Source organism: Microcaecilia unicolor, chromosome 5 (genome assembly GCF_901765095.1).
Source record: "Microcaecilia unicolor chromosome 5, aMicUni1.1, whole genome shotgun sequence".
Taxonomy (NCBI): Eukaryota; Metazoa; Chordata; class Amphibia; order Gymnophiona; family Siphonopidae; genus Microcaecilia; species Microcaecilia unicolor.
The window spans coordinates 315,869,066-315,894,084 of record NC_044035.1 but is presented as its reverse complement, the minus strand read 5'-3'; the positions used below and the strand labels follow the sequence as shown (position 1 = coordinate 315,894,084).

The following is a 25,019-nucleotide window of genomic DNA, read 5'->3' as shown; positions in this document are numbered from 1 at the left end:
AAACACCCTACGCCTCAAATTTGCGCCAGATCTGAGCATAAGCTGCAGAGGTGGACCACTTGCGGGCCTGCAAGAGAGTGGAGATGACCTTGTCAGAGTAGCCCTTGTCTCTCAATTGCGCCCTCTCAATAGCCAGAGGCCGTAAGACCAAATCGGCAGGGATCCTCCATAGACACCTGACCCTGAACCAACAGGGGCAAATGCACCGGAGCGTCCACCAACATCCGGCGGAGATCTGCATACCACAGACGCCTTGGCCAATCTACTACTACTTAACATTTCTAGAGCGCTACTAGGGTTACGCAGCGCTGTACAGTTTAACAAAGAAGGACAGTCCCTGCTCGAAGGAGCTTACAATCTAAAGAACGAAATGTCAAGTTGGGGCAGTCAAGATTTCCTGAATAGAGGTGTAGTGGTTAGGTGCCGAAGGCAACATTGAAGAGGTGGGCTTTGAGCAAGGATTTGAAGATGGGCAGGGATGGGGGCCTGGCGTATGGGCTCAGGGAGTTTATTCCAAGCATGGGGTGAGGCGAGGCAGAAAGGGCGGAGCCTGGAGTTGGCGGTGGTGGAGAAGGGTACTGAGAGGAGGGATTTGTCTTGAGAGCGGAGGTTACGGGTAGGAACGTAAGGGGAGATGAGGGTAGAGAGGTAAGGAGGGGCTGCAGATCGAGTGCATTTGTAGGTTAGTAGGAGAAGCTTGCACTGTATGCGGTACCTGACGGAAGTCAGTGAAGTGACTTGAGGAGAGGGGTGATATGAGTATATCGGTCCAGGCAGAAGATAAGACGTGCAGCCGAGTTCTGAACGGACTGAAGGGGGGATAGATGGCTAAGTGGGAGGCCAGTGAGGAGTAGGTTGCAGTAGTCAAGGCGCGAGGTAATGAGAGAGTGGACGAGAGTTCGGGTGGTGTGCTACTACTACTACTACTATTTAGCATTTCTATAGCGCTACAAGGCGTACGCAGCTCAGAGAGGAAAGGGCGAATTTTGCTAATGTTATAGAGGAAGAAGCGACAGGTCTTGGCTATCTGCTGGATATGCACAGAGAAGGAGAGGGAGGAGTTGAAGATGACTCCGAGGTTGCGGGCAGATGAGACGGGGAGGATGAGGGTGTTATCAACTGAGATAGAGAGTGGAGGGAGAGGGGAAGTGGGTTTGGGTGGGAAGACAATAAGCTGGGTCTTGGCCATGTTTAGTTTCAGGTGGCGGTTGGAGCGATGAGAATTACCAGACCTCGGTGCTGTCGAATCCGCAGTAGGACTCGCCCTATCAGGGGACAAGGAGGGAACACATATAGGAGCTCCGAGGGCTAGGGTTGAGCAAGAGCATCCAACCCCGCCGAGTGAGGATCTCTCCTTCTGCTGAAAAAGCGAGGTACCTTGGCGTTTGCACTTGACGCCATTAGATCCATTCCGGGAGTCCCCCATTTGGCACAAATCTGAAGAAACACTTCTTCTGCCAATTCCCATTCCGCCGAGTCAATTTGAAGCCTGATGAGAAAATCGGCTTGCACGTTGTTCTGACCTGCTATGTGAGCTGCCGACAGAAGCTGCAGGTGTAGCTCGGCCCAGTGGCAAATCTGAGCGGCCTCCCCAGCCAGAGCCCTGCACTGAGTGCCCCCCTGGCGATTTATGTATGCCACCGCTGTTGTGTGGTCTGACAGAACCCGGACAGCAAGCCCCTTCAGAGTATTTTGAAAGGCCATAAGAGCCTGGAATATCGCACTCAGTTCCAAGTGAATGATGGACCACCCCGCTTCCACGGGTGTTCACAGATCCTGAGCATAGCTTCCCTGGCAATGCGCTCCCCAGCCTAGAAGGCTGGCATCTGTTATCACCAGGCACCAAGAAGGAAGCGCAAGAGGCATTCCTTGGCGCAGCATCTTGTCGGAGAGCCACCACTCCATACTGAGCCGGGCCACAGGAAGCAACGTTAGTCTACGTTGATATTCCTGGGACATTGGAGACCATTGTTGAAGCAGAGCAATCTGCAGAGGCCTCATATGCGCTCTCGCCCAAGGCACCACCTCCAAGGTGGCCGCCATCGACCCCAGCAGCTGGACAAAGTCCCAAGCTCGCGGGCGAGGCATCCACAGGAGCAGAAGGACCTGATTCTGCAGCTTGCACCGCCTTTGGTCGGGGAGAAAGACAAACCCCGATGCCGTGTCGAATCGGACCCCCAAATACTCGAGAGACTGAGAGGGGGTCAGATGACTTTTGGGTATATTGCCCACCCGGCCTAGCGCCTGCAGGACCGCCACCACTCTGGCTGTGGCAAGACGACTCTCGGTTGCCGAATCTGCTCTGATGAGTCAGTCGTCGAGATAAGGGTGAACTCTGATACCCTCTCGCCTGAGACAGGTGCTCTACGACCACCATTACCTTGGAAAAGGTACTGGGAGCTGAGGCTACGCCGAAAGGCAAGGCCTGAAACTGGAAATGCTTTCCCAACACCGAAAAGCGGAGGAACCGCTGGTGTGGAGGCCAGATAGGAATGTGCAAATAAGCTTCTTTTAGGTCCAGAGACGTGAGAAACTCTCCTGGCTGTACCGCCACAATGACGGAGCGCAGAATTTCCATGCGAAAATGTCGTACTCTGAGAGGCTCGTCGACTCTTCGAAAGTCGAGGATCGGTCTGAAAGACCCGCCTTTTCTAGGCACGACAAAATTAATGGAATAGCGGCCGCAGCCGCGTTCGGCGGGAGGCACCGGGATCACCGCTCCAAGGTCCAGCAAGACTTGTAAGGTCTCCTCTACCGCCGCCCATTTTACGGCAATGCCGCCTCGGGACTCCACAAACACGTCCTCTCACCGGGGCACCGAATTCCAGTCGGTAACCTTCTCTGATCAGGTCCAAGACCCACTGATCTGAGGTAATCTTGGTCCACTCCTCTAGAAAGAGGGAAAGACGTACTCCTATTGCAGGCAAGGAGGAGTGGACCGGCGTCCCATCATTGTGGAGGACGCCCCCAAATTCCTGGCCTTGAACCGGCCCCTGCGGAACGTTTATTTTTTACTATATCCTTTAAAATTAAGTCTCCATTGGTGTGCTGGATCTTTTGTTGGACTTTATTTTGCAGCATGTGAGAACTGTGCAAGTTTGGTTTGGCACCCTCTCACTGGCACCCCCCCCCCCCCCCCCCCCCCCCCCCCCCGGGGCCTACTTTTAAAGGCAGTTTCCCCACTCCGGAATATCGACAGCATTTCACCTAACGTTACCAGCACTGGCCCTTGTTGCCCTGGTTGTAGCCTCCATGGGTAGTAGCTGTGCTGTTTCTATAGTAGAATTGTCATTTTTTTTATGGCTGTTTCATGATCCTATTGTACTGTAATGTTGAGATTTCAATAACAAATTTGAAGTTCAAAAAAAATTTCTCTTCCTGTTTAGTAAGCTGAGCTGTATAAGACACAGTTAAGACAGATAATTGTTCAACTTCAATACCTTGATTTTGAAATTTATCACACAAAGAAGCTTTTTATTTCAAAAACAGCATTCCAAATAGTCTCAAGAGTGACTACTTGCAGTTTAGATGAAATGTCCAAACCAGATGGAACAACTGGCTCTGTCAAATCCAAAATGGATTTAGTTATAGTAGTTACTTCTGTAGGCAACTTAACTAAAGATTCAACTCCAGCTCCTCGAGAGTAATCACTCACCATTAGGGAACCTGAAGCTTTACTTCACCCCTCCCCCCCCCACCCATTAATACCCAACAAAAAAATCAAGGAGGGCACCCTTCTCCCTTGGGGCTGAGTGTGACATCATAAGCCAAGGGAGAGTGTGAAGCTCCCATCCCAGCAGCAAGCACGCAAAAGAACAGAGTGAAGTAGAGTAACTGTAGGGGTCCTGATCCTTCGAGATAAAATAAGAGCTCAAAATGCTAGCAATGCTGCAGTCACCATCTTTCTCTAGCCCAATCATGTTTTTTCCATCAACAAGTAAGATATAATCAAACACACAAGTCCCAAGCTGAGGGCAATTAAATTTATAGATAATGGGGTCAATATTCAGTTAGTATGGCAAATGTAATTATTTAAACATCAGTGCTTAAATTTATACATATATTCAACAGTATTGAATATATATATATATATATATATACACAATGTGGTCACTGCATCAGCAGTGGTCACTGCATCAGCACAATATATTTAACTCAGATGTGCTATTCTCAAGCGTCAACTAAATGTTTAACTTATCCACAAAACTTATCCACATAATTGAATCCAGCCCCACAATAATCAGCTAGTATTAGGCCATTCAGTTATATTTTCGGCCCAATAGCAGTCATATCATTTTTGAAAATAAACAGTAGAGAAGCGATATGTTCACCAGCTACTGGTGAACATATAACTTCTTCTGAATATAGGTCCAATTTTTTCCCAGGATCCAGAAATAGCATGCTCAACAGATGATGATGCAAGAGTTGCATAGATCAGCAGGTTAGTGACTGGTTTAAACAATAGTAAGAAGGGAAGGTGTTAAGTGAGGACCAAGTAGATGCTTTGGAAATGTATTCCAGGGAAGCAGATTTCGAGGATATTCAAAAGATTTCATGATGTTTAGTTGTCCTAGCTAGAGAGGTATCAGTCTAATTATGACAAAACTGAATACATGATGCTAGTCAATTTGCTAGTGTATCCTTTGCCACAGGAATACCAAGTCTGTTGGGATCAAAGAGGACAACCAAAGATGCAGATTCTGTGAGAGCCCATTTGTAGTCCAGCATGTGAAAGGACTTCTTGTGGGGATGTTTATCAGTTTAGGATAAAAAGTTAGGCAGCACAGTTTCTTCATTCAGATGAAAAAGTCTAACAATCTTTGATAGGAATTTACGATGAGTTTGTAGTACACGGCCAGCTTAACCTATAAACCAGGTGAGGCTCTGCCCCAGGGCATCGGACATATAGGGTGCCAAATGCCTGAGCCTGTGATGTCACTGGCTTTATAGGTTAAGATGGCTTAAGTGCTTACCTGGTGGTGTTGCATGTGTAGGAAAGAAAGAAGAGCTGGCAACCCCCTTCCCACCTTCTCTCTCAGGCCACCATCCTCTATCTACTTTTCCCCTCACAAACACGGACAGCGTTTCACCTAATGCTACCTGCATACATCAGCATCTCTTTTTCATAGTAACAATTTTTTCAAGTACATCAGAAGCAGGGAATCTGTGAGATCGTTAGATCATGAAGGAGCAAAAGGAGCACTCAGGGAGGACAAAACCAAGGGAAGTCTTGCCTTACCAACTTGCTTCATTTCTTTGAAGTCGTGAATAAACATGTGGATAAAGCTGAAAAAATTAAAAAGTCATGGGATAGCAGGCAATGTCCTGTTGTGGAATAGGAATTAGTTAATGGACAGAAAACAGAGGGTAGGGTTTAATGGCCATTTCTCTCAACGGAGGAAGGTGAATAGTAGAATGCCGCAGGGATCCGTACTGGGACTGGTGCTATTTAACATATTTATAAGTGATCTGTAAATTGAGCAGGGACTGTCTCTTTATGTCCAGTGTACAGCGCTGTGTACGTCTAGTAGTCCTACAGAAATGATAAGTAGTAGTAGTAAATTTGTAGATGACAAAAAAGTATTCAAAGCTGTCAAAAAACATGTGGACTGTGAAAAATTGCAGGATGACCTTAAAAAGCTGGAAGACTGAGCATCTAAATGGCAGATGAAATTTAATGTGGACAAATGTAACGTAATGCATATTGGGAAGAATAATCTGAATCATAGTTACCTGATGCTAGGGTCTACCTTAGGAGTCAGCACCCAAGAAAAAGATCTAGGTGTCGTTGTAGACAATACACTGAAATCTTCTGCCCAGTGTGTGGCGGCGGCCAAAAAAGCAAATAGAATGCTAGAAATTATTAGGAAAGATATGGTAAATAAGACCAAGAGTATTATAATGCCTCTGTATCTCTCCATGGTGCGACCTCACCTTGAGTATTGCATTCAATTCTGGTCGCCATATCTCAAAAAAGATATAGCAGAATTAGAAATGATTCAAAGAAGAACAACAAACATGATGAAGGGAATGAATCTCCTCCATATGAGGAAAAGTTAAAGAGGTTAGGCCTCTTCAGCTTGGAACAGAGACAGCTGAGGGGGGATATGATTGAGGTCTACTGAATCCTGAGTGATGTAGAATGCATAAAAATTTTTCACTCTTTCAAAAAGTACAAAGACCAAGGGACACTCAATGAAATTACATGGAATACTTTTAAAACAAATAGAAAATATTTTTTCACTCAAAGGATAGGTACACTCTGGAACTCGATGCCAGAGGATGTGGTAATAGAGGTTAGCGTATCTGAGTTTAAAAAAAGTTTGGAGAAGTTCCTGGAGGAAAGTCCATAGTCTGTTATTGAGATAGACATGGGAAGCCACTTCTTGCCCTGGGACTGATAGGATGGAATGTTGCTACTATTTGAGTTTCTGCCAGATACTTGTAACCTGGATTGGCCACTGTTGGAAGCAGGATACTGGGCTAGATAGACCACTGGTCTAACCCAATATGGCTATTCTTTTGCTCTGTAGGGTCCTGAGGCTGTAAAATGGTAGATGTGCTCTGCGCGTGATCAGAGGCTGTTCCTCCCTGCCAGTTGGCCCTGACAAAATGGTGTCCGTTCCCACTCTCTCCTGTGTCAAACTGCGCACTGCCCCTTTCAGAGTGCCCGAAGTCCCTGGTATATTCAGATGCTGCCCCAAATCCGAAGATGTGCTGCTGCCGACCATTTCCTCTGCCTCCCATGGGATTCCCGGCTTGCACACACTGCAACGCCCCAACACTGGCTGACGGGTCCACAGCAGGACCACCACTTAACTGCCTCCACAGTAGTCGGTGCTACTTTTTGTATATACCCTACTTTGATTTGTACCTGTGCTCTTCAGGGCACAGACCGTATAACTCTGTCCAGCACTATCCCTGCCTCCAACCACCGGCTCTGGCACAGACCGTATAAGTCTGTCCAGCACTATCCCCGCCTCCTAACCACCAGTCCCGTCTCCCACCACCGGCTCTGGCACAGACCGTATAACTCTGCCCAGCTCTATCACTGCCTCCCAACCACCGGCTCTGCCACCCGATCTCGACTAAGCTCCTGAGGATCCATTCCTTCTGCACAGGATTCCTTTATGCTTATCCCACGCATGTTTGAATTCTGTTACCATTTTCATTTCCACCACCTCCCGCGGGAGGGCATTCCAAGCATCCACTACTCTCTCCGTGAAAAAATACTTCCTGACATTTTTCTTGAGTCTGCCCCCCTTCAATCTCATTTCATGTCCTCTCGTTCTACCGCCTTCGAATCTCCGGAAAAGGTTCGTTTGCGGATTAATACCTTTCAAATATTTGAACGTCTGTATCATATCACCCCTGTTTCTTCTTTCCTCCAGACACCCCGACTGTCACAAGCACAGCACAATGTGTCCCAAACAGTAAGTCAGGATCCCTCCCATGCATCAAGTAAAACTTGCAGCCTTCCAAGTGGTTCTGAGTCAAAATTTAATCAAACTTACCACTGCTGCTGATCTCCCCGAAGCTCACAGTCTCCAAAAGCCTGATACTCTGCCCCACACTCTCTCCTTTTTTTTTTTTAAGGCTGTGAAAAGGAGAGCTCCATAAGAAACAGGGGGATAGCTGAAGGGAGGAAGGGAAGAAGTATTCTTGGGGCACCAGAGATTGTGATATGAAGACCTACAGATATAACTCTGCAGACTCAAGCCACCTGCAAAGCTGGACTAGGGGCCAGCTGACCAACTGGACCTGCAGCAAATTACTCAGAACCAGAGGCTGAAAAGTATGTCCATCCAACTGCTGGAGATAGAAAATAATGAGGAGCTAGACTGGATGCCAAGAGAGATATGTCTCAGCTCAGTTTTCAGTTCTCTATCTCCACCTGTTGGTTGATGGACATAACTATCCCTCAGTTTCTGGAACAGTGGGAAACTACCTAATGGAAGCTCATTTTATACTACATTAATGTCATATGCTACGAGTGTACGTGCTGTGTATCTCAATGGGGAGGAGAAGACATCTTTACATGGAATTCAGTGAATAAAATGTTTTAAGTTTGTAATATTGTTGACTTTTTTGTTTAATGATGAGTTGACAATGATGGTGGTGGATGCTTGGAATGCCCTCCCGTGGGATGTGGTGGAGATGAAAACGGTAACGGAATTCAAACATGCGTGGGATATGCATAAAGGAATCCTGTGCAGTAGGAATGGATCCTCAGAAGCTTAGCCGAAATTGGGTGGTGGAGCAGGTGGGGGAAGAGAGGTTGGTGGTTGGGAGGTGAGGATAGTGGAGGGCAGATTTATACTGTCTGTGCCAGAGCCGGTGATGGGAGGCAGGACTGGTGGTTGGGAGGCGGGAAATACTGCTGGGCAGACTTGTACGGTCTGTGCCCTGAAAAAGGCAGGTAGAAATCAAGGTAAGGTATACACATATGAGTTTGTCTTGTTGGGCAGACTGGATGGACCGTGTAGGTCTTTTTCTGCCGTCATCTACTATGTTACTATGTTGACAATGAATGTGACTGCTGGGCAGACTGGCTGAACTATGCATATCTTTATCTGCCATCATTTACTATGCTTCTCTGTTACTATTTGTGTGCAACTTGTTGATGGAAACAAAAATCAATATTACAAAAAAAAAAAGAACAAATTCTCATAGTCAAGCAAGGAAATATGTTCCCGACTAGGGTGCTAATATCAGATGTTTGTGGAAAAAGAAAGAAAAAAATTTAGCTGAAAACACCAACACCAAACTGAAAAAAAAAGCAAACAAACAAACATTCAAGGAATGACCCAAAAACATCCTCTTCCAATGACGAATTATTTGGAAAGGAATGGCGAACAAAACTGAGAATATTATAACGCACTTTGAATATTGTGTGCAATTTTGGTCACTGCATCTCAAAAAGTTATGGCGGAATTAGAAAAGGTGCAAAGAAGGGTGAAGAAAATGATAAAGGAAATGGGACTACTTCCTTATAAGGGAAAAGGAAATGGGACTTGATATACCGCCTTTCTCAGGTTTTTTTGCAACTACATTCAAAGTGGTTTACATATATTCAGGTACTTATTTTGTACCAGGGGCAATGGAGGGTTAAGTGACTTGCCCAGAGTCACAAGTAGCTGCAGTGGGAATAAGGAAAGATTAAAGACGCTAGGGCTCTTCAGCTTGAAGAAGAAACAATTGAAGGGGATGAATAAGTTTATAAAATACTGAGTAGAGTGGAAATGGCAGACGTGAATCGCTTGTTTACTCTTTCCAAAAAAATGCAAGATCTAGGGCTCATGCAATGAAGCTACTAAGTAGTAAATTTAGAATAAATTGGAGAAAATATTTCTTCACTCAATGTGTTATTAAACTCTGGAATGTGTTGCCAGAGAATGTGGTAAAAGCAGTTCACTTAGGAGGATTTTTTAAAAGTTTGGATAAATTTCTAAACGAGACGTCCATATGCCATTATTAAGATGGATTTGAGAAAATCCACTGCTGATTTCTAGGATAGGCAGCATAACATTTGTTCTCCTCTTTTGGTATACTGCCAGGTACTTGTGACCTGAATTCGGGCACTGTTGTAAACAGGATACCGGGCTTGATGGACCATTGGTCTGTGCCAGTATAGCAAGGCTTATATTCTTATGTATGTGGCTGCAGGTACAGCAGGATGTGGAAAAACAAAGTGAAAGATTTTTCATGCTAGAAAGAGCCATGTGCTTGTCGTCAAAGAAAGTGTTATTTTGATTGCATAAGGAACAGCATTATAGATGATTATGTACAAGCGAGCAATAAGCTGAAATTTTTTGCCTTAGGACAAAGCTGAGAAATGACACTCTCAGGTGGCTCAGATCGGCAACAGCAATTAGAACAGCTGTTAACTTTAGAAGTGTAAATTAAAAACATTTGGATTCAAATTGTCCAATCTCAATAAAGGGAACTTTAGCCTTGACAAATTCAAAGTAGAATAAGAGATCTGGAACAGCAGATGTTAGTAGGTAGTACTCTAGAAAACAGCTTAATCAGTAGTTCGTAAAGTTTTCTAGTTAAATACACATTTAAATGAACTAATCTGATTTTTAAATTCTCTATTTTTGTGGCATCTGGTTTACATTAAAATAAGAGGCTTAAATTTCATGATCAACTATATCTAAAAAAAGAGCATTCACTGAACCCACTTCCTGTAGATTTTTTTTTTTTTAAATCTTTATTTAAACTTTTATCAAACATATATTTATGAGTGATAATGCACAAATCGAGTTAAATTCCATCCAAAATTAGAAATAAATTCTACAGGAAATAATAATAATTTATTAACGACCACTATAATGAAAACAATCCAAGAAAGAAATAAAAAAAGAATTCTTGCTTAAAACAAGCAGTTTCAAATTATATTAAATTCAAATAAGTAGCTACTATCCCAATTGGGTTACTGAAGTCTGCATACAGCGTTGCATAAGTGACTAGACTTGTATATTGACCTCTTCTCTGCTTTTTAGAAAATCTTCTAATTGTTTTGGGTCAAAGAATTGATATTGCTTGGACTGCAAGATTACTCTACACACACATGGATACCTCAAAAGAAAATTTGCCCCAATTGCCAAAGCTCTTGGGCGCAATAGCAAAAACATCTTGCGTCTCTTTTGGGTTTCCCTGGATAAATCCGGGAACACTCTCACCTTTGAACCCAAAAATAATGAGTCCAGATGCCTAAATGAAAGCCTAAATACTGCGTCTCTGTCCATTTCCAGCGCAAAGGTTACAAGCAATGTAGTTCTTTGTGTTATCATCTCAAGAGACAACTCTAGGAATGTTGTTAAACCCACTGCTCCCTGTTCTGAAATATTTTCTGATGTCTTAACACCAGCCTGTAAATAATATGCCCTAGTTATTGGGGGCAATGAGCTTTCAGGCATTCCCAGAGTTTCCATTAAATACTTTTTAACCATTTGCGTCGGGACAATCAATGGTGACCTCGGAAAATTTATAAAACGCAAAGTTAGTCTCTTAGATTGATTTTCCAAGTATTCCAGGCGTCTTAGGGTAAAATTCTTGTCTTTTAGTAAAGTTTGTTCCACAAGTTCAATATTTCCAACTTTCTCAGTCTTTTAACTTCGGACGCTTGGCTTTCACCAGATTTTAACTGAATTAGCGCAGTCTCTGACAAAACTTTAATTGTCCCCATGTTTTTTAAAATTACTGTTTGCAATGCAGATTTGGTCTTAGAAGTCAAGTCCCAAAGTGACTCTAAAGTCACTACAGCTGGTTTAACTACCTCTCCCATTATACAGTCTGGTAGGGGGGCTTTTGAGACTTGCTCCAATATACTCACTGCCCTAGAAGACACGACAGGAGAAGTTGTTTTTTCTGGTTCCAAGTTTTCAGCTCCAGATGTCTTCTCCAGCAAACTCCCTCCCTGCTCAATCAGGACTCTTGCCACGTTGTCAGGGCTTGCTTGGAGATTCTCCCTTCCAGGTTGTGGGGGTGCCACACGCACAACAGGGCTAAGGGAAGCCCCGTCTACGCTGCTGTCCTGCTCCAGAGAGTAGGCTCCCGCAGTCGGAGTAGACGCCATCTCGGGACCGGGAAGCACTGCGAAGCGGTCCAGCGTCGTCTGCTGGAGATGGGGCACTCCGGTTGGGATGGAGGGAACAGCCCGAACCTTGCCTCTACGCTTGCCCATCTTCCGACGGGTAAGAAACTCACAGTGGCGTTCGCGTGGGCCGGATCGACAGTGCGTCCGTTGACGCTACTCAATCCGTCGCCATCTTGGATCGTTCCCAGAGTGTGTGTCCACTTCCTGTAGATTTGCAGTTAATAAAAATAATATAAAGGGAGGATCAAAAATGTTCCTTAAAGTAGAAGCCTTGACCAACATATATGTGGTTTATTCAAATAGTAAATATTACCACACACATAAGGTGTTTACGTCATCATTGAGTGTAGTTCAGAAGGCAGACTCATCAGGCACAGTGTACACTATGTCCGGGGGGGGGTGTGTGCACAGTGCCCACTCGTTTTTCATCATAACTTTTTATTTGCTTATTTATATATTATTTTTTACATGTAGTTACATAAACCATTGCTAGCTCAAGGGTCTTTTTTACTAAGCTGCGGGAAAAAGTGGCCTTAGTGCGCTCTTACGGGGGTTAGTTCCGTGTGCTAAGGCTATTTTTACCACAGCTGTAAAAATGCCTTTTTCTATTTTTTTCCATTAATGACCATGCGCTAATGCTGCCATTAGCCTGTAGCCATTTTTAAAAATTACCACGAGAGCACATATTGAAACCTATTTTGTAGGTGGTAAGAACTCCTGAATTATGCCCTGCGCTAAATTAGCATGCAGTAAGGTAGATCCGCTAAATGGCTAGCACAGGAACATACACTCCCTGACCCTGGCGCCCCCCCCCCCCCCCCCCAAAAAAAAATGACAAAATTAACTTTCTATCGGATAAAACCAACTGATGTATCCCAAATTACCACAGAACAGACCCTAGAATCTCATTTCCAGAATAAATGGCACCAAATATATACTAAATGCCCTCGAATGCGCGCTGAAAAGCCTGTCAGAAAACTTAACAGCTGTTCCTGACAGCCAACCGATCGTACTCAGGAACCTATCTGGAACTGACGGCTGTGTCTGACAGCTACCGGGTCAACAGATAAACACTCCCATGTTCCGGTGCCTACTGAAATCAAAAAAGCAAACAGTAAAAACGCCACCAAGTCAGTGAAAACAACTAATAAAATATAGAGGAATTAGAATTAAAGATTTGCGTCAATTACAAATCATTCAAAATTCAGCTATTCAACTTATTGCAAAGATTAGGAAATATGATCACGTTACCCCCTTATGCACGTTGGTTGCCTATGTCACATCGAATTACCTACAAAATCTTATTACTCGTCTTCAAGACTCTTATCGTCCAATGAGCCACTTTACCTTTTCAAGTTTCTCATTCTCTACTGTCCAACCAGAACACTTAGGTCCACTCAACAAAACCAGCTTATTGTTCCAATCTATCGCATCATTGTTCATAAACGTATTAGGGAAGCTACTTTCTCGTTACAAGGCCCTCAATTATGGAATGCTCTTCCCAGCTTACTAAGATTGCAGTCTTCAATAACAACGTTCAAAGCTGACCTTAAAACTTACATTGTCGCAGATGCCTATCAATAATGCACTCTCTAAAATTGCAGTTCTGATAGGTTGACAATGTAGAAATTTCCCTACCGTTTTATCCTACCCTCTCTCCTATCGAGATTGTAGTTCTATTCCTCTTTTCCTATTGAATCACGTCCCGAGTTATGGTACGTCTTTATTCCCCCCGTTATCATAGATTGTGAGACGCCTTGATGGTTTCCGTAAGGTGGGGTAGTAAATTCTAATAAACTTGAAACTTATTTAGTATACGGTTAGTCCACACATGTTCAAAAACTGTGTGACACTGTAACGCACCACACAGTAGTCAAGTTTTGCTGCATTAGGTGCGTGTTAGTTCCAAAAACAGTTTAGTAAAATGGGCCCATAATTATTAAATTTAACCACCTCGCCTGACACCACACTTACCTTGTGAAAACATTATCATTCTTCTAGCTGTTTTGAGTTACAAAAATTAAAGTTATAGAATGAACATTATTTCACAAGGTAAAGCAGCCATATAAATCAGGTATGTTGGATGACTTACATATGCTAAGTTTCTGAATAGTTTGAGGAACTTGCCTGCCAAAAATCTAAACTAAAGACATTTATTCCGCTGTTTACCAATGGTTCAATGCGGATTACAAAACTAGTAAGCTAGTCATTTCTGGATTGTAAAAATATCAAAATCAATGATGTAAATTTATCAAATAAATAAGTTTTTAGTAATCGGCAAATTCTCATATAATGAGTTTGGTATCTTAGAACAGACTGTAAACTGTTTCATATTTTAGATGCTTGATAAGGAAAAGACAATAATATATTTAAGATTTAATATCTCTTATAGCAGTAAAGTGAAGAGAAAGATGACCAGATGAACACAGAATTTATCATAGACGAAAGGAAAACTAATAAATGTAACATATATAATGGAGTTTTAGCATGCACAATTTTGAAAAGCAAACATTTCACTTTAAAAAATATGTGAGCCTCCATCAGCAGCCAATGCAGTTCATGAAATAATGCTCTAACTCTGTCAAATCTGTTCACTCTATAAATTAAGCATGCCACTAGCTGTATTTTGGAGAATTTGAAGGTCATTAATGGTCTTTTTTGAGCATCCAGCAAAGAGAGAAAATTGCACTAATCTGTGATAAAACACACGCTTGCACAAATATGTGGAATTGAATCATGCAAAAGTAATTTTAAGCTTGTTTCAATTTGAATAATTTATTTTAAAAAACCCACTTTGAACTATAACATTAACATGGTGGTCCATAATTAGTGAAGAATCATATATGATACCTAAGATTTTCAAAGGATTCTTTTGGGATAGGACAAGAACTTTTCATAAGATCTACTCAAAGTAGTTTGGTTTTATCTTTATTCAATTTTAGTTTATGTGATAATGCCCAAGTTTGGACTACCTGGAAACAAGACACTATGAGAGATGTTTCCCTGATAGTTGTGAGTGCTGGGATAAGTAAGGTAATATCATCTGCATAACTACAGAAAAGTACACCTAAACATATCTTAATATTTATCAAAGTTATGACGAAAAAAACTACAGTAGTGGCCTCTTCTGATACGGTGTATATAGCTTGTAGTGCTGGATTTTGTAGTCTTGTCATTTCATTATCGTGCAGCTGAATAATTTAGGTATTCTGGAGATGTCTGTACCTTCTCATAGTTTCAGCAGTAACTTACAAGTTTTTTGTACTATGTGGCTTCCTATTTCTCTATATATGTAAAGGAACGGTAGCTGCTTATACCATCTACTCTGATCTACATTTGTGAAGTCACCAAGTTCACAACCAAGACTTGATTAAGAAGCTTTGAGGTGCGTCTAACTGATAGCCTGGACACAAGTTTAATTTTCTGATTTAAATGTAATTATGTACCCAAATACCATATTCAGAAAGTTATGGATTAGGATTTTATCACACACACCTATCAAGTTCGCCCAGCAGCTCTTCTTGTCGCTCTAGTTCATCCAGTCTGGCCCAGAGTTCCTCCAGCTCGTTGGATTTAACATCTCCTGCTGCATCTTGCAGATCTACCTCAAAAACGTCTGCAACCTTTGGCTTGGAATGAGGTTTGTGGGCAGTTCTGTGTTTTCCTAAGTAACAAAGAAATCTCGGTCTCTTCTTCATTGCATTAACATTAAACTGTTTCTCATGCAGTATTAAGCTACATTTTTTAAAGTTACCATCAAAGACTATATAAATATTTCCTAATTTCTAAACATACCTATGCCTTTGTCGTCTTATTACTATATATATCACTTGTAAAGCACTACTAGGTGTACCACCGTTACTGTATGAAATACACTGCAAGCATATTAAATCATGCATAAAAATGATATCCTTTCTTAATTAACAATTCTAGATACTGAAGGTGTCAGTATATTCAACAAAGCATCACAGGCAACATGCAAGCCTTCACTGTTTTACTAGTGCCTTGGCTATATCCTAGAGTGGTTTGATGATACCATTTCTATGATCTTTCAATTCATGATCTTACTCATGCATCTCACAAACATGGTGCCATTCAATACAAAAAAATATATATATATATTTTTCTGGATGGAAAACAGATGCTCTCTTAAGGCAACAGTTCATTAGTCGCCTCTGAAGGACAGCATATTCCAGAGCTCTCTGAAAAGGCACTTCTTCATCTCTATCCTCATTTGCCCTCCAAGGTTGCTTGCCCAGCAATCTCTTTCTCCCTGTTTTTCTTAAAAGTGCTTTCTTTCAGAGCCAAGCTGATTTCTCCTCTCTTCTTCTTCAGCTTACCAATCCAGCTTTCTCACTCTCTGCCCCACCCAGATATTTTATTTTATTTATTACACTTGTATCCCACATTTTCCCACCTATTTGCAGGCTCAATGTGGCTTACATAGATCTGTTATGGCGTCGCCATACAGGGTACATGATATAGCTGGAGTTACAATGAGATCAAGGCATGACAAGAAGAATTATTCAAGTAATAAAAGAGATAAGACATTCAGAGTAATGGCGGAGTGGAGGTGTGATAGAGTTAGGTTATGAATTCTCGTGGTAGGCCTTTTTGAATAGATATGTTTTTAGTGATTTGCAAAAGTTAGCTATTTCATTAATTGTTTTCAGGTTTGTTGGCAGTGCATTCCACAGCTGCGTGCTTAAGTATGAGAAGCTGATCGCATGTGTTAGTCTGTATTTTAATCCTTTACAGCTGGGAAAGTGTAGATTAAGAAAAGTTTGGGCAGAACTTTTAGCATTTCTAGGTGGCAGGTCAACGAGGTCCATCATGTACGTTGGGGCATCTCCGTAAATGATTTTATGAACAATCGTGCAGACCTTGAACGTGGTCCATTCTTTAAGTGGTAACCAATGTAGTTTCTTTCTTAGTGGTTTTGCACTTTCGTATTTTGTTTTCCCAAAGGTAAGTCTAGCTGCAGTATTTTGGGCTGTTTGGAGTTTCTTGATGGTCTGTTCTTTACAGCCGGCGTATAGTGCGTTGCAATAGTCCAGGTGACTTAGTACCATTGATTGTACCAGTTGGCAAAAAATGGATCTTGGGAAGAAAGGTTTAACTCGTTGAGTTTCCACATGGAGCTGAACATCTTCTTAGTTGTGTTTTTCACATGGTTTTCGAGTGTGAGATTTCGATCAATGGCGACTCCAAGAATTTTAAAAAGGTATCATCTTATTTTCTTTTCCATGTTTTATTTTGTTTGATTTCTATTGATAACCTTAAACAGTGGACTAACACGGCTACCACACCTCTATACAATAACCAATTCCTAATCCACAGATGGGCATTGCCTCCTATTCTATGATTTTTAATTTTCTCAGAAGTATCTCATGAGGAAATTGTGAAAAGTTTTCTGAAAATTTTTCTTCCTTCCTTACAGTCGAAACCTCCAGGGTCTGAGTAACCATCCCCCAAGCTCAACCATTACTCCTTCCTCCATCCTGGCCCACGTGGAACAATGAAGCAGCCATTCCTCCTTCCAACCCACCTCTTCTGGTTTCTGTAGGCTATTATATCTGCCTCTTAGTAAGTACACCAAATTCTGTGTAATAAGGAAATACTGTACAAATTCAGCACTGCATGAAATTCCTCTAGCTGTAAATGAAGGAACATAGTGCAAAATTCTAGCACTGATTTTAATTAAGCTGGAAGCCTGAAAATAAAGGAAACTAACAAGTTATAAAAACTACAACAACAACAAAAGTCTGACACAACTTGTTTGTACCCTTTTTCTGGGTGGTACACTGCATGGATTCATCCACTTCTGAGATGTGATCTTGTCTAAATAATTGTTCAAGAGGGCAAAAAGCAGTATGTGGAAGTGATGTTTTCTTAATAAAAATCTGAGATACATCCCACTCACAGAAGTATTCCAATAGGAGTACACACTTCATTTAGGTTCAGAGAACGTAGCTAATCGTCTTTGTTTACAGCGGGAACTATGGAATCCTGAATAACAATCTTGACTGCTTCTTTTCAAGATTTTATTTCAAGTTGCTTAGGGTCAAGGATATGATGGAATCTTCTTGTTTTTGGAGGACAGAATGGAGTACACTTCAACCTGTTTTATGCAGTAAGAAAGGCTCACCCACTCTGGCTTCTCAGAACAAGATTTCCATCTCAAGCAGGTCCTGGCGTTCAATGAGCTTTAGTGCTCTATAGAGCACACAATTTGCAAGGAATCCCAACAGATGTACATACAGTGGTGGAAATAAGTATTTGATCCCTTGCTGATTTTGTAAGTTTGCCCACTGACAAAGACATGAGCAGCCCATAATTGAAGGGTAGGTTATTGGTAACAGTGAGAGATAGCACATCACAAATTAAATCCGGAAAATCACATTGTGGAAAGTATATGAATTTATTTGCATTCTGCAGAGGGAAATAAGTATTTGATCCCCCACCAACCAGTAAGAGATCTGGCCCCTACAGACCAGGTAGATGCTCCAAATCAACTCGTTACCTGCATGACAGACAGCTGTCGGCAATGGTCACCTGTATGAAAGACACCTGTCCACAGACTCAGTGAATCAGTCAGACTCTAACCTCTACAAAATGGCCAAGAGCAAGGAGCTGTCTAAGGATGTCAGGGACAAGATCATACACCTGCACAAGGCTGGAATGGGCTACAAAACCATCAGTAAGACGCTGGGCGAGAAGGAGACAACTGTTGGTGCCATAGTAAGAAAATGGAAGAAGTACAAAATGACTGTCAATCGACAAAGATCTGGGGCTCCACGCAAAATCTCACCTCGTGGGGTATCCTTGATCATGAGGAAGGTTAGAAATCAGCCTACAACTACAAGGGGGGAACTTGTCAATGATCTCAAGGCAGCTGGGACCACTGTCACCACGAAAACCATTGGTAACACATTACGACATAACGGATTGCAATCCTGCAGTGCCCGCAAGGTCCCCCTGCTCCGGAAGGCACATGTGACGGCCCGTCTGAAGTTTGCCAGTGAACACCTGGATGATGCCGAGAGTGATTGGGAGAAGGTGCTGTGGTCAGATGAGACAAAAATTGAGCTCTTTGGCATGAACTCAACTCGCCGTGTTTGGAGGAAGAGAAATGCTGCCTATGACCCAAAGAACACCGTCCCCACTGTCAAGCATGGAGGTGGAAATGTTATGTTTTGGGGGTGTTTCTCTGCTAAGGGCACAGGACTACTTCACCGCATCAATGGGAGAATGGATGGGGCCATGTACCATTCAATTCTGAGTGACAACCTCCTTCCCTCCGCCAGGGCCTTAAAAATGGGTCGTGGCTGGGTCTTCCAGCACGACAATGACCCAAAACATACAGCCAAGGCAACAAAGGAGTGGCTCAGGAAGAAGCACATTAGGGTCATGGAGTGGCCTAGCCAGTCACCAGACCTTAATCCCATTGAAAACTTATGGAGGGAGCTGAAGCTGCGAGTTGCCAAGCGACAGCCCAGAACTCTTAATGATTTAGAGATGATCTGCAAAGAGGAGTGGACCAAAATTCCTCCTGACATGTGTGCAAACCTCATCATCAACTACAGAAGACGTCTGACCGCTGTGCTTGCCAACAAGGGTTTTGCCACCAAGTATTAGGTCTTGTTTGCCAGAGGGATTAAATACTTATTTCCCTCTGCAGAATGCAAATAAATTCATATACTTTCCACAATGTGATTTTCCGGATTTAATTTGTGATGTGCTATCTCTCACTGTTACCAATAACCTACCCTTCAATTATGGGCTGCTCATGTCTTTGTCAGTGGGCAAACTTACAAAATCAGCAAGGGATCAAATACTTATTTCCACCACTGTAAGTATTGCCATATTGGGAAAGACCAAGGGTCCATCAAGCCCAGCATCCTGTTTCCAACAGTGGCCAATCCAGGTCACAAATACCTGACAAGATCCCAAAAATGTACAAAACATTTTATACTGCTTATCCCAGAAATAGTGGATTTTCCCCAAGTCCATTTTTAGTAATGGTCTAGGGACTTTTCCTTTAGGAAGCCGTCCAAACCTTTTTTAAACTCTGCTAAGCTAACCGCCTTTACCACATTCCCTGGCAATGAATTCCAGAGTTTAATTACACGTTGAGTGAAGAAACATTTTCTCCGATTCATTTTAAATTTACTACTTTGTAGCTTCATCGCATGCCCCCTAGTCCTAGTATTTTTGGAAAGCGTAAACAGACGCTACACGTCTACCCATTCAACTCCACTCATTATTTTATAGACCTCTTATCATATTTCCCCTCAGCCGCCTCTTCTCCAAGCTGAAGAGTCCTAGCCGCTTTAGCCTTTCCTCATAGGGAAGTTGTCCCATACCCTTTATCATTTTCGTTGCCCTTCTTTGCACCTTTTCTAATTCCACTATATCCTTTTTGAGATGCGGCGACCAGAATTGAACACAATATTCGAGATGCAGTCGCACCATGGAGCGATACACAAGCATTATAATGTCCTCATTTTTGTTTTCTATTCTCTTCCTAATAATACCTAACATTCTATTTGCTTTCTTAGCCGCAGCAGCACACTGAGCAGAAGGTTTCAACGTATCATCAACGACGACACCTAGATCCTGTTCTTGATCAGTGACTCCTAACATAGAACCTTGCATGACGTAGCTATAATTCGGGTTCCTCTTTCCCACATGCACATGCATCACTTTGCACTTGCTCACATTAAATGTCATCTGCAATTTAGATGCCCAGCTTCCCAGTCTCGCAAGGTCCTCTTGTAATTCTTCACAATCCTCCCACGATTTAACAACTTTGAATAACTTTGTGTCATCAACAAATTTAATTACCTCACTAGTTACTCCCATCTCTAGTTCATTTATAAATATGTTAAAAAGCAGCGGTCCCAGCACAGACTCCTGGAGAACTCCACTAACTACCCTTCTCCATTGAGAATACTGACCATTTAACCCTACTCTCTGTTTTCTAATTTTTAACCAGTTTTTAATCCACAATAGGACAGCACCTCCTATCCCATGACTCTCCAATTTCCTCTGGAGTATTTCATGAGGTACTTTGTCAAACGCCTTCTGAAAATCCTGATACACAATATCAACCAGCTCACCATTATCCACGTTTGTTCACCTCTTCAAAGAAATGTAATAGATTGGTGAGACAAGATTTTCCTGTAAGCTGTAGCCTTCTTTTATGATCCAGAGAACCCAGGTGTCTGAGGCTACAATGGCCCAACAGTTTGTGAAAAATTTCAACCTCCATTCAGAAGATGGGGAAACTTGCACTCTCATCTATATCTTGCCAAAACCTCCTCCTTGGCTATGACTGGCTGGAACTGTGGGGCTTACAGTTTCTTTGGTTGCAATAGCAAGGTCTCAAGTCTTATTACCTAGGTCAAATGTCATAGATAGTGTTCCTTTAGAGAAAAAAAAACTGCTCTTAAGGGGATCATTGTGAAACCTCCAAAATTTGAAAATGATATAAACTGAAGGACAGTATCCTTTCATAGGCTTCATCATATCACTGGACCTGATCTCTTTAAAGAGATTTTCACCACTGACACCTCTGAAAACCTTTCCTCACATCCTCATGAAAGGAGAGACATTTACAACATGGAAGCCTACTGCTATAGGTCATGGCAGGTCCAGGGGGGCAGGGAAGGGGAGATCTTCAGGGAGGTGTGGGGTCTTCAAGATGGGGATAGATGTGCTCCTATCACTTCTCATAGCAACATTAATAGCATTAACTTTAATGGAGATTAATCACAGCACTATTTTTTATCCAGTAATAAAAGGCAGTTTATTAAATTCCTTCAATCTTTGAAGCCAAATGGCTCTCCTTTATATTACCTATCTGCACATCTAACTATGCAAGATGCTTCAACTCTTTCGGCAACATATTACTCAGCTTAATAATATACTGAATGGAACAATTATTCCTGCAATTTGTTTTAAAACTGCCACCAGTTAGTTTATAGTATTAGAAATGGTAAATAACGGTTCCCTGTTTATCTGTTCCACCCCACTCATTTTATAAATATCTATGATACCCCCCCCCCCCTCTTCAGTTGCCTCTTTGCCAAGTTCAAGAAGTCTAACCTGCTTAACTCCTCTCTGAACCTTTTCTTATTCCCCTATTCTTCGGATGGAATGACCAGAATTTAAACAATACAAAACCTGTGATCATACCATAAATCTATAAAGAAACACTAAGATTTTCAGTTTGCATTCCATTCTGAATAACTTCTAACATTCTAATTGATTTTTGTCTACCATTGTACACTAAGTTGAGAATTTCAACGTATTGTTCAGTCCAAAATTCTTTAACTGAGTGGAGACTCATAATATGCTTCATCATATATCTCTGGGTAAGATGATTTTTCCCTCAGTGTATCATTTTAAACTAGTCCACATTAAATTTCATCTGCCATTTAGATATCCCGTTACCCCATCTAACAATACCCTTCTATAGAGCACAGTCTGCTAGTGTTTTAATTACTTTGAATAATTTTGTCTCATCTGCAAATCCAATCACATCAGTTGTTACTTCCTTTTCTAGATCATTAATGAATAAGTTAAACACTGGTCCCAGTATAGTTTCCTGAGGCACGCTGCTATTTCCCTGTCTCTACTGGGTAAACTCATCATTTAGCCCAACTCTCTGTTTTCAATCTAAAGTAAAGCATCATCTCCTATACCATGAATTTTTAATTTCCTGAGGAAGTTTCCCATGAGGACTTTTATCAAATGCTTTCTGAAAATCCAAGTGTACAATGGGTAAGTTTTTGTACTCACCCCCCCCCCTCAATTCTATAAACTTGTGTGCCCATTTCTAGTATGTAAACTTGCACATACAATTTATAGAATAAGGTCAGTTGCACACACAACTTAATAACTGGCTGTTAATTGGAGTTTAAATTGGTATTAATTGGCACCAATTAGAAGTTATGTGCCCAACTGTCCTTAGTCACTATTCTAGAAGTTGTACGCAGAAATTCTACCGCACCCAACTTCTAGAGGACATGGACATAGAAAGTGCATGGGCGAGTAAGGGGTGTGCTTAAGAGTTAAGCACATAGGTTATAGAATACTAGGAGTTATGCATTTAACTGCCAACAGTTAGGCGCAAACACATACACCAGTCTTTGACATGGCGTTAAGTGCTCATACCTAAAGTTAGATGCAAAACTACGAACCTATGTTAGTATTCTATAATGCAAGTTCTGTATGGAACTGTCATTATAAGATTTGCACTTAGCACTCATCAACCCAGCACTTTAGTTTTGGTGCTCATTCTTGTATCTACTTCACTGCGTGTTAGCTGCAAATGCTACTGCACACTAAGCACAAAAACTGTGTAATAAATGCAGAGGGCGTGTCCAGCATCTGCCCTGCATTTACTGCACAGGGAAAACAGTGAACAGGCACTGCTTTACACGAAGTGGTAGAACGAGTGCTCCCATGCTATCTGCCACAGCATGTAATGAAGTGCTGGCCCACTCCAAAATACATAAGGACATACAGAACTCCTGCAGCAGCACATCCCCAACATCTCCCCCCAATTCTGACCCCCCCCCCCCCCCCGAATGTCACATACCCAGCACCCAGCTTCCCGTTCACAACCCCACCCTCCTCAGGGGCTTCCATGGTTATCCAGTAAGCAGAAACAATCCCCTTCTGCTCCTGCCCATGACTGTGCTGGGATCCAAAATGGCACCAATGACTTTTGCAGGGGTATGTGACTCAGCTGTTCTTAGTAAGGTAGCTGCGTTACTAGATTACCAATAGCACGGCTGCATCTCTTGTGGTAGCATTAAGTACAGCAATGTTATTGGCAGTTGTGACAGCTAGTAATGCAGTACCAGTCCACGTACTGCCACCACAAGCCCCTCTCCTGTTCCGCCTCTGATAGACCCATGCACCATCCCTACCTGCATTAAACAGCTAGTGCAGGGCTTTTACTGCACTGGCTGGTTTACCCTGCATTAGCTGTTAATGTCTAACGTGAGGAAAAACTTACTAAACTGCATTAGGCAGCTAGAACAAGTGTCCCCATACTGACCAGGTCACCTCTATGACAAAATTATTTCAAAGAATTCTACTAGATTAGTATAGCACAACCTTTCTTTGTTAAATAAAAGTTGACTCTTCCCTATTAAAAACTATGATTATGCATATGGCTAGTAATCTTATTCTGAACAGCTTCCACCAATTTACTTGGTACCTATGTCAGGCTCACTTGTCTATAGTTATTTGAGTCACCATAGGAACATCTTAGGAGGTCCTTAGGTGTAGAAATAGTAGGGAACGATACATTACAGCTTATCAGAAAAAAGAATGTAATTTTCAAATAAATATGTTCTGCTTTCTTAAATATAAAATAAACCTAAAATAACAATAAAACCTAACATGCATTTTTATGGTTACTACTACTACTACTTAACATTTCTAGAGCGCTACTAGGGTTACGCAGCGCTGTACAAAATAAACAAAGAAGGACGGTCCCTGCTCAAATGAGCTTACAATCTAAAGAACGAAATGTCAAGTTGGGCAGTCTAGATTTCCTGGGTAGAGGTGTAGAGGTTATGGTTACATAGCATGCTTCCAAAAATCAGATGCAAGCCATAAACAGAAAAATATAACTGAATATTATTGGTGACTAGTACCTTTCGTCAATATATTTTCATTCTCCGTTTCTTCTCGTATATCAAAAAGATCACCTGCTCCCTAAATTAGAAAAAAAAAACATGTTATGGAGTACCTTTCAAAATACTCATTTGGAAACTGTATAACTCATTATATAACATGTGTTTTTACTTGGAATGATATGTAACCCAGTAAGGCAGTGACTCTGTTACATCTCTACCATGTTCATAAGCTGTTTAGAAATCTGGATATCCACAACTCCTTAGCTTTCAGCTGGTTCAAGTTTCTATCCAATAATAAAGGACAGACTTACAGCTGTTATTTTCTCCAAGTCTTCTGTAAATTCAACTCTGGATTCAAAATTTTTCATTACTAATTGCAAATCATCCAGTGTTTTCCTTACATCTGAAATAAAGGAATGAAAACAATCACTATGCAGTATACAGTACACACAACTGACAGGGATTAGGCAGATAGGTTCCTTGTATAAAAATCCTTGTAATTGTCTGGATGTAGATGCTCTAAATGTAGGTGTTCTTTGGAGTCTAACATGGTCAGAGAAGAAAACTGCATGTTTATTGAATTTTTCAACAGATGCATGTAGTTTTCCCTACCTAACATTAGAAGAAATACTAAGGGCAAAGTGCACAGGCATGTTACAATATTTTCAAAGGAAAACTACCTGTATAATTTCTCTTTGACAACTGTCTAAAGGTAAGAGGGTATATAACTACCCATGTATTCTGTCACTATGTGGCTT

At 41.9% G+C, this 25,019-nt stretch overlaps 1 protein-coding gene across 4 annotated transcripts in view; it reads right to left on the bottom strand.

Moving 5' to 3' along the window:
• The window catches only part of URI1 (URI1 prefoldin like chaperone), a 211,737-nt gene that overhangs the window by 28,768 nt on the left and 157,950 nt on the right, over positions 1-25,019 (bottom strand). For all 4 annotated transcript variants that reach the window (XM_030204398.1, XM_030204400.1, XM_030204397.1 and 1 more), the window contains 3 exons: positions 24,573-24,664; positions 24,280-24,340; positions 15,098-15,266 (listed from right to left, as the gene is read on the bottom strand). In XM_030204398.1, the coding sequence (XP_030060258.1) occupies positions 15,098-15,266; positions 24,280-24,340; positions 24,573-24,664 (322 nt within the window). The remainder of the gene's footprint in view (positions 1-15,097; positions 15,267-24,279; positions 24,341-24,572; positions 24,665-25,019) is intronic.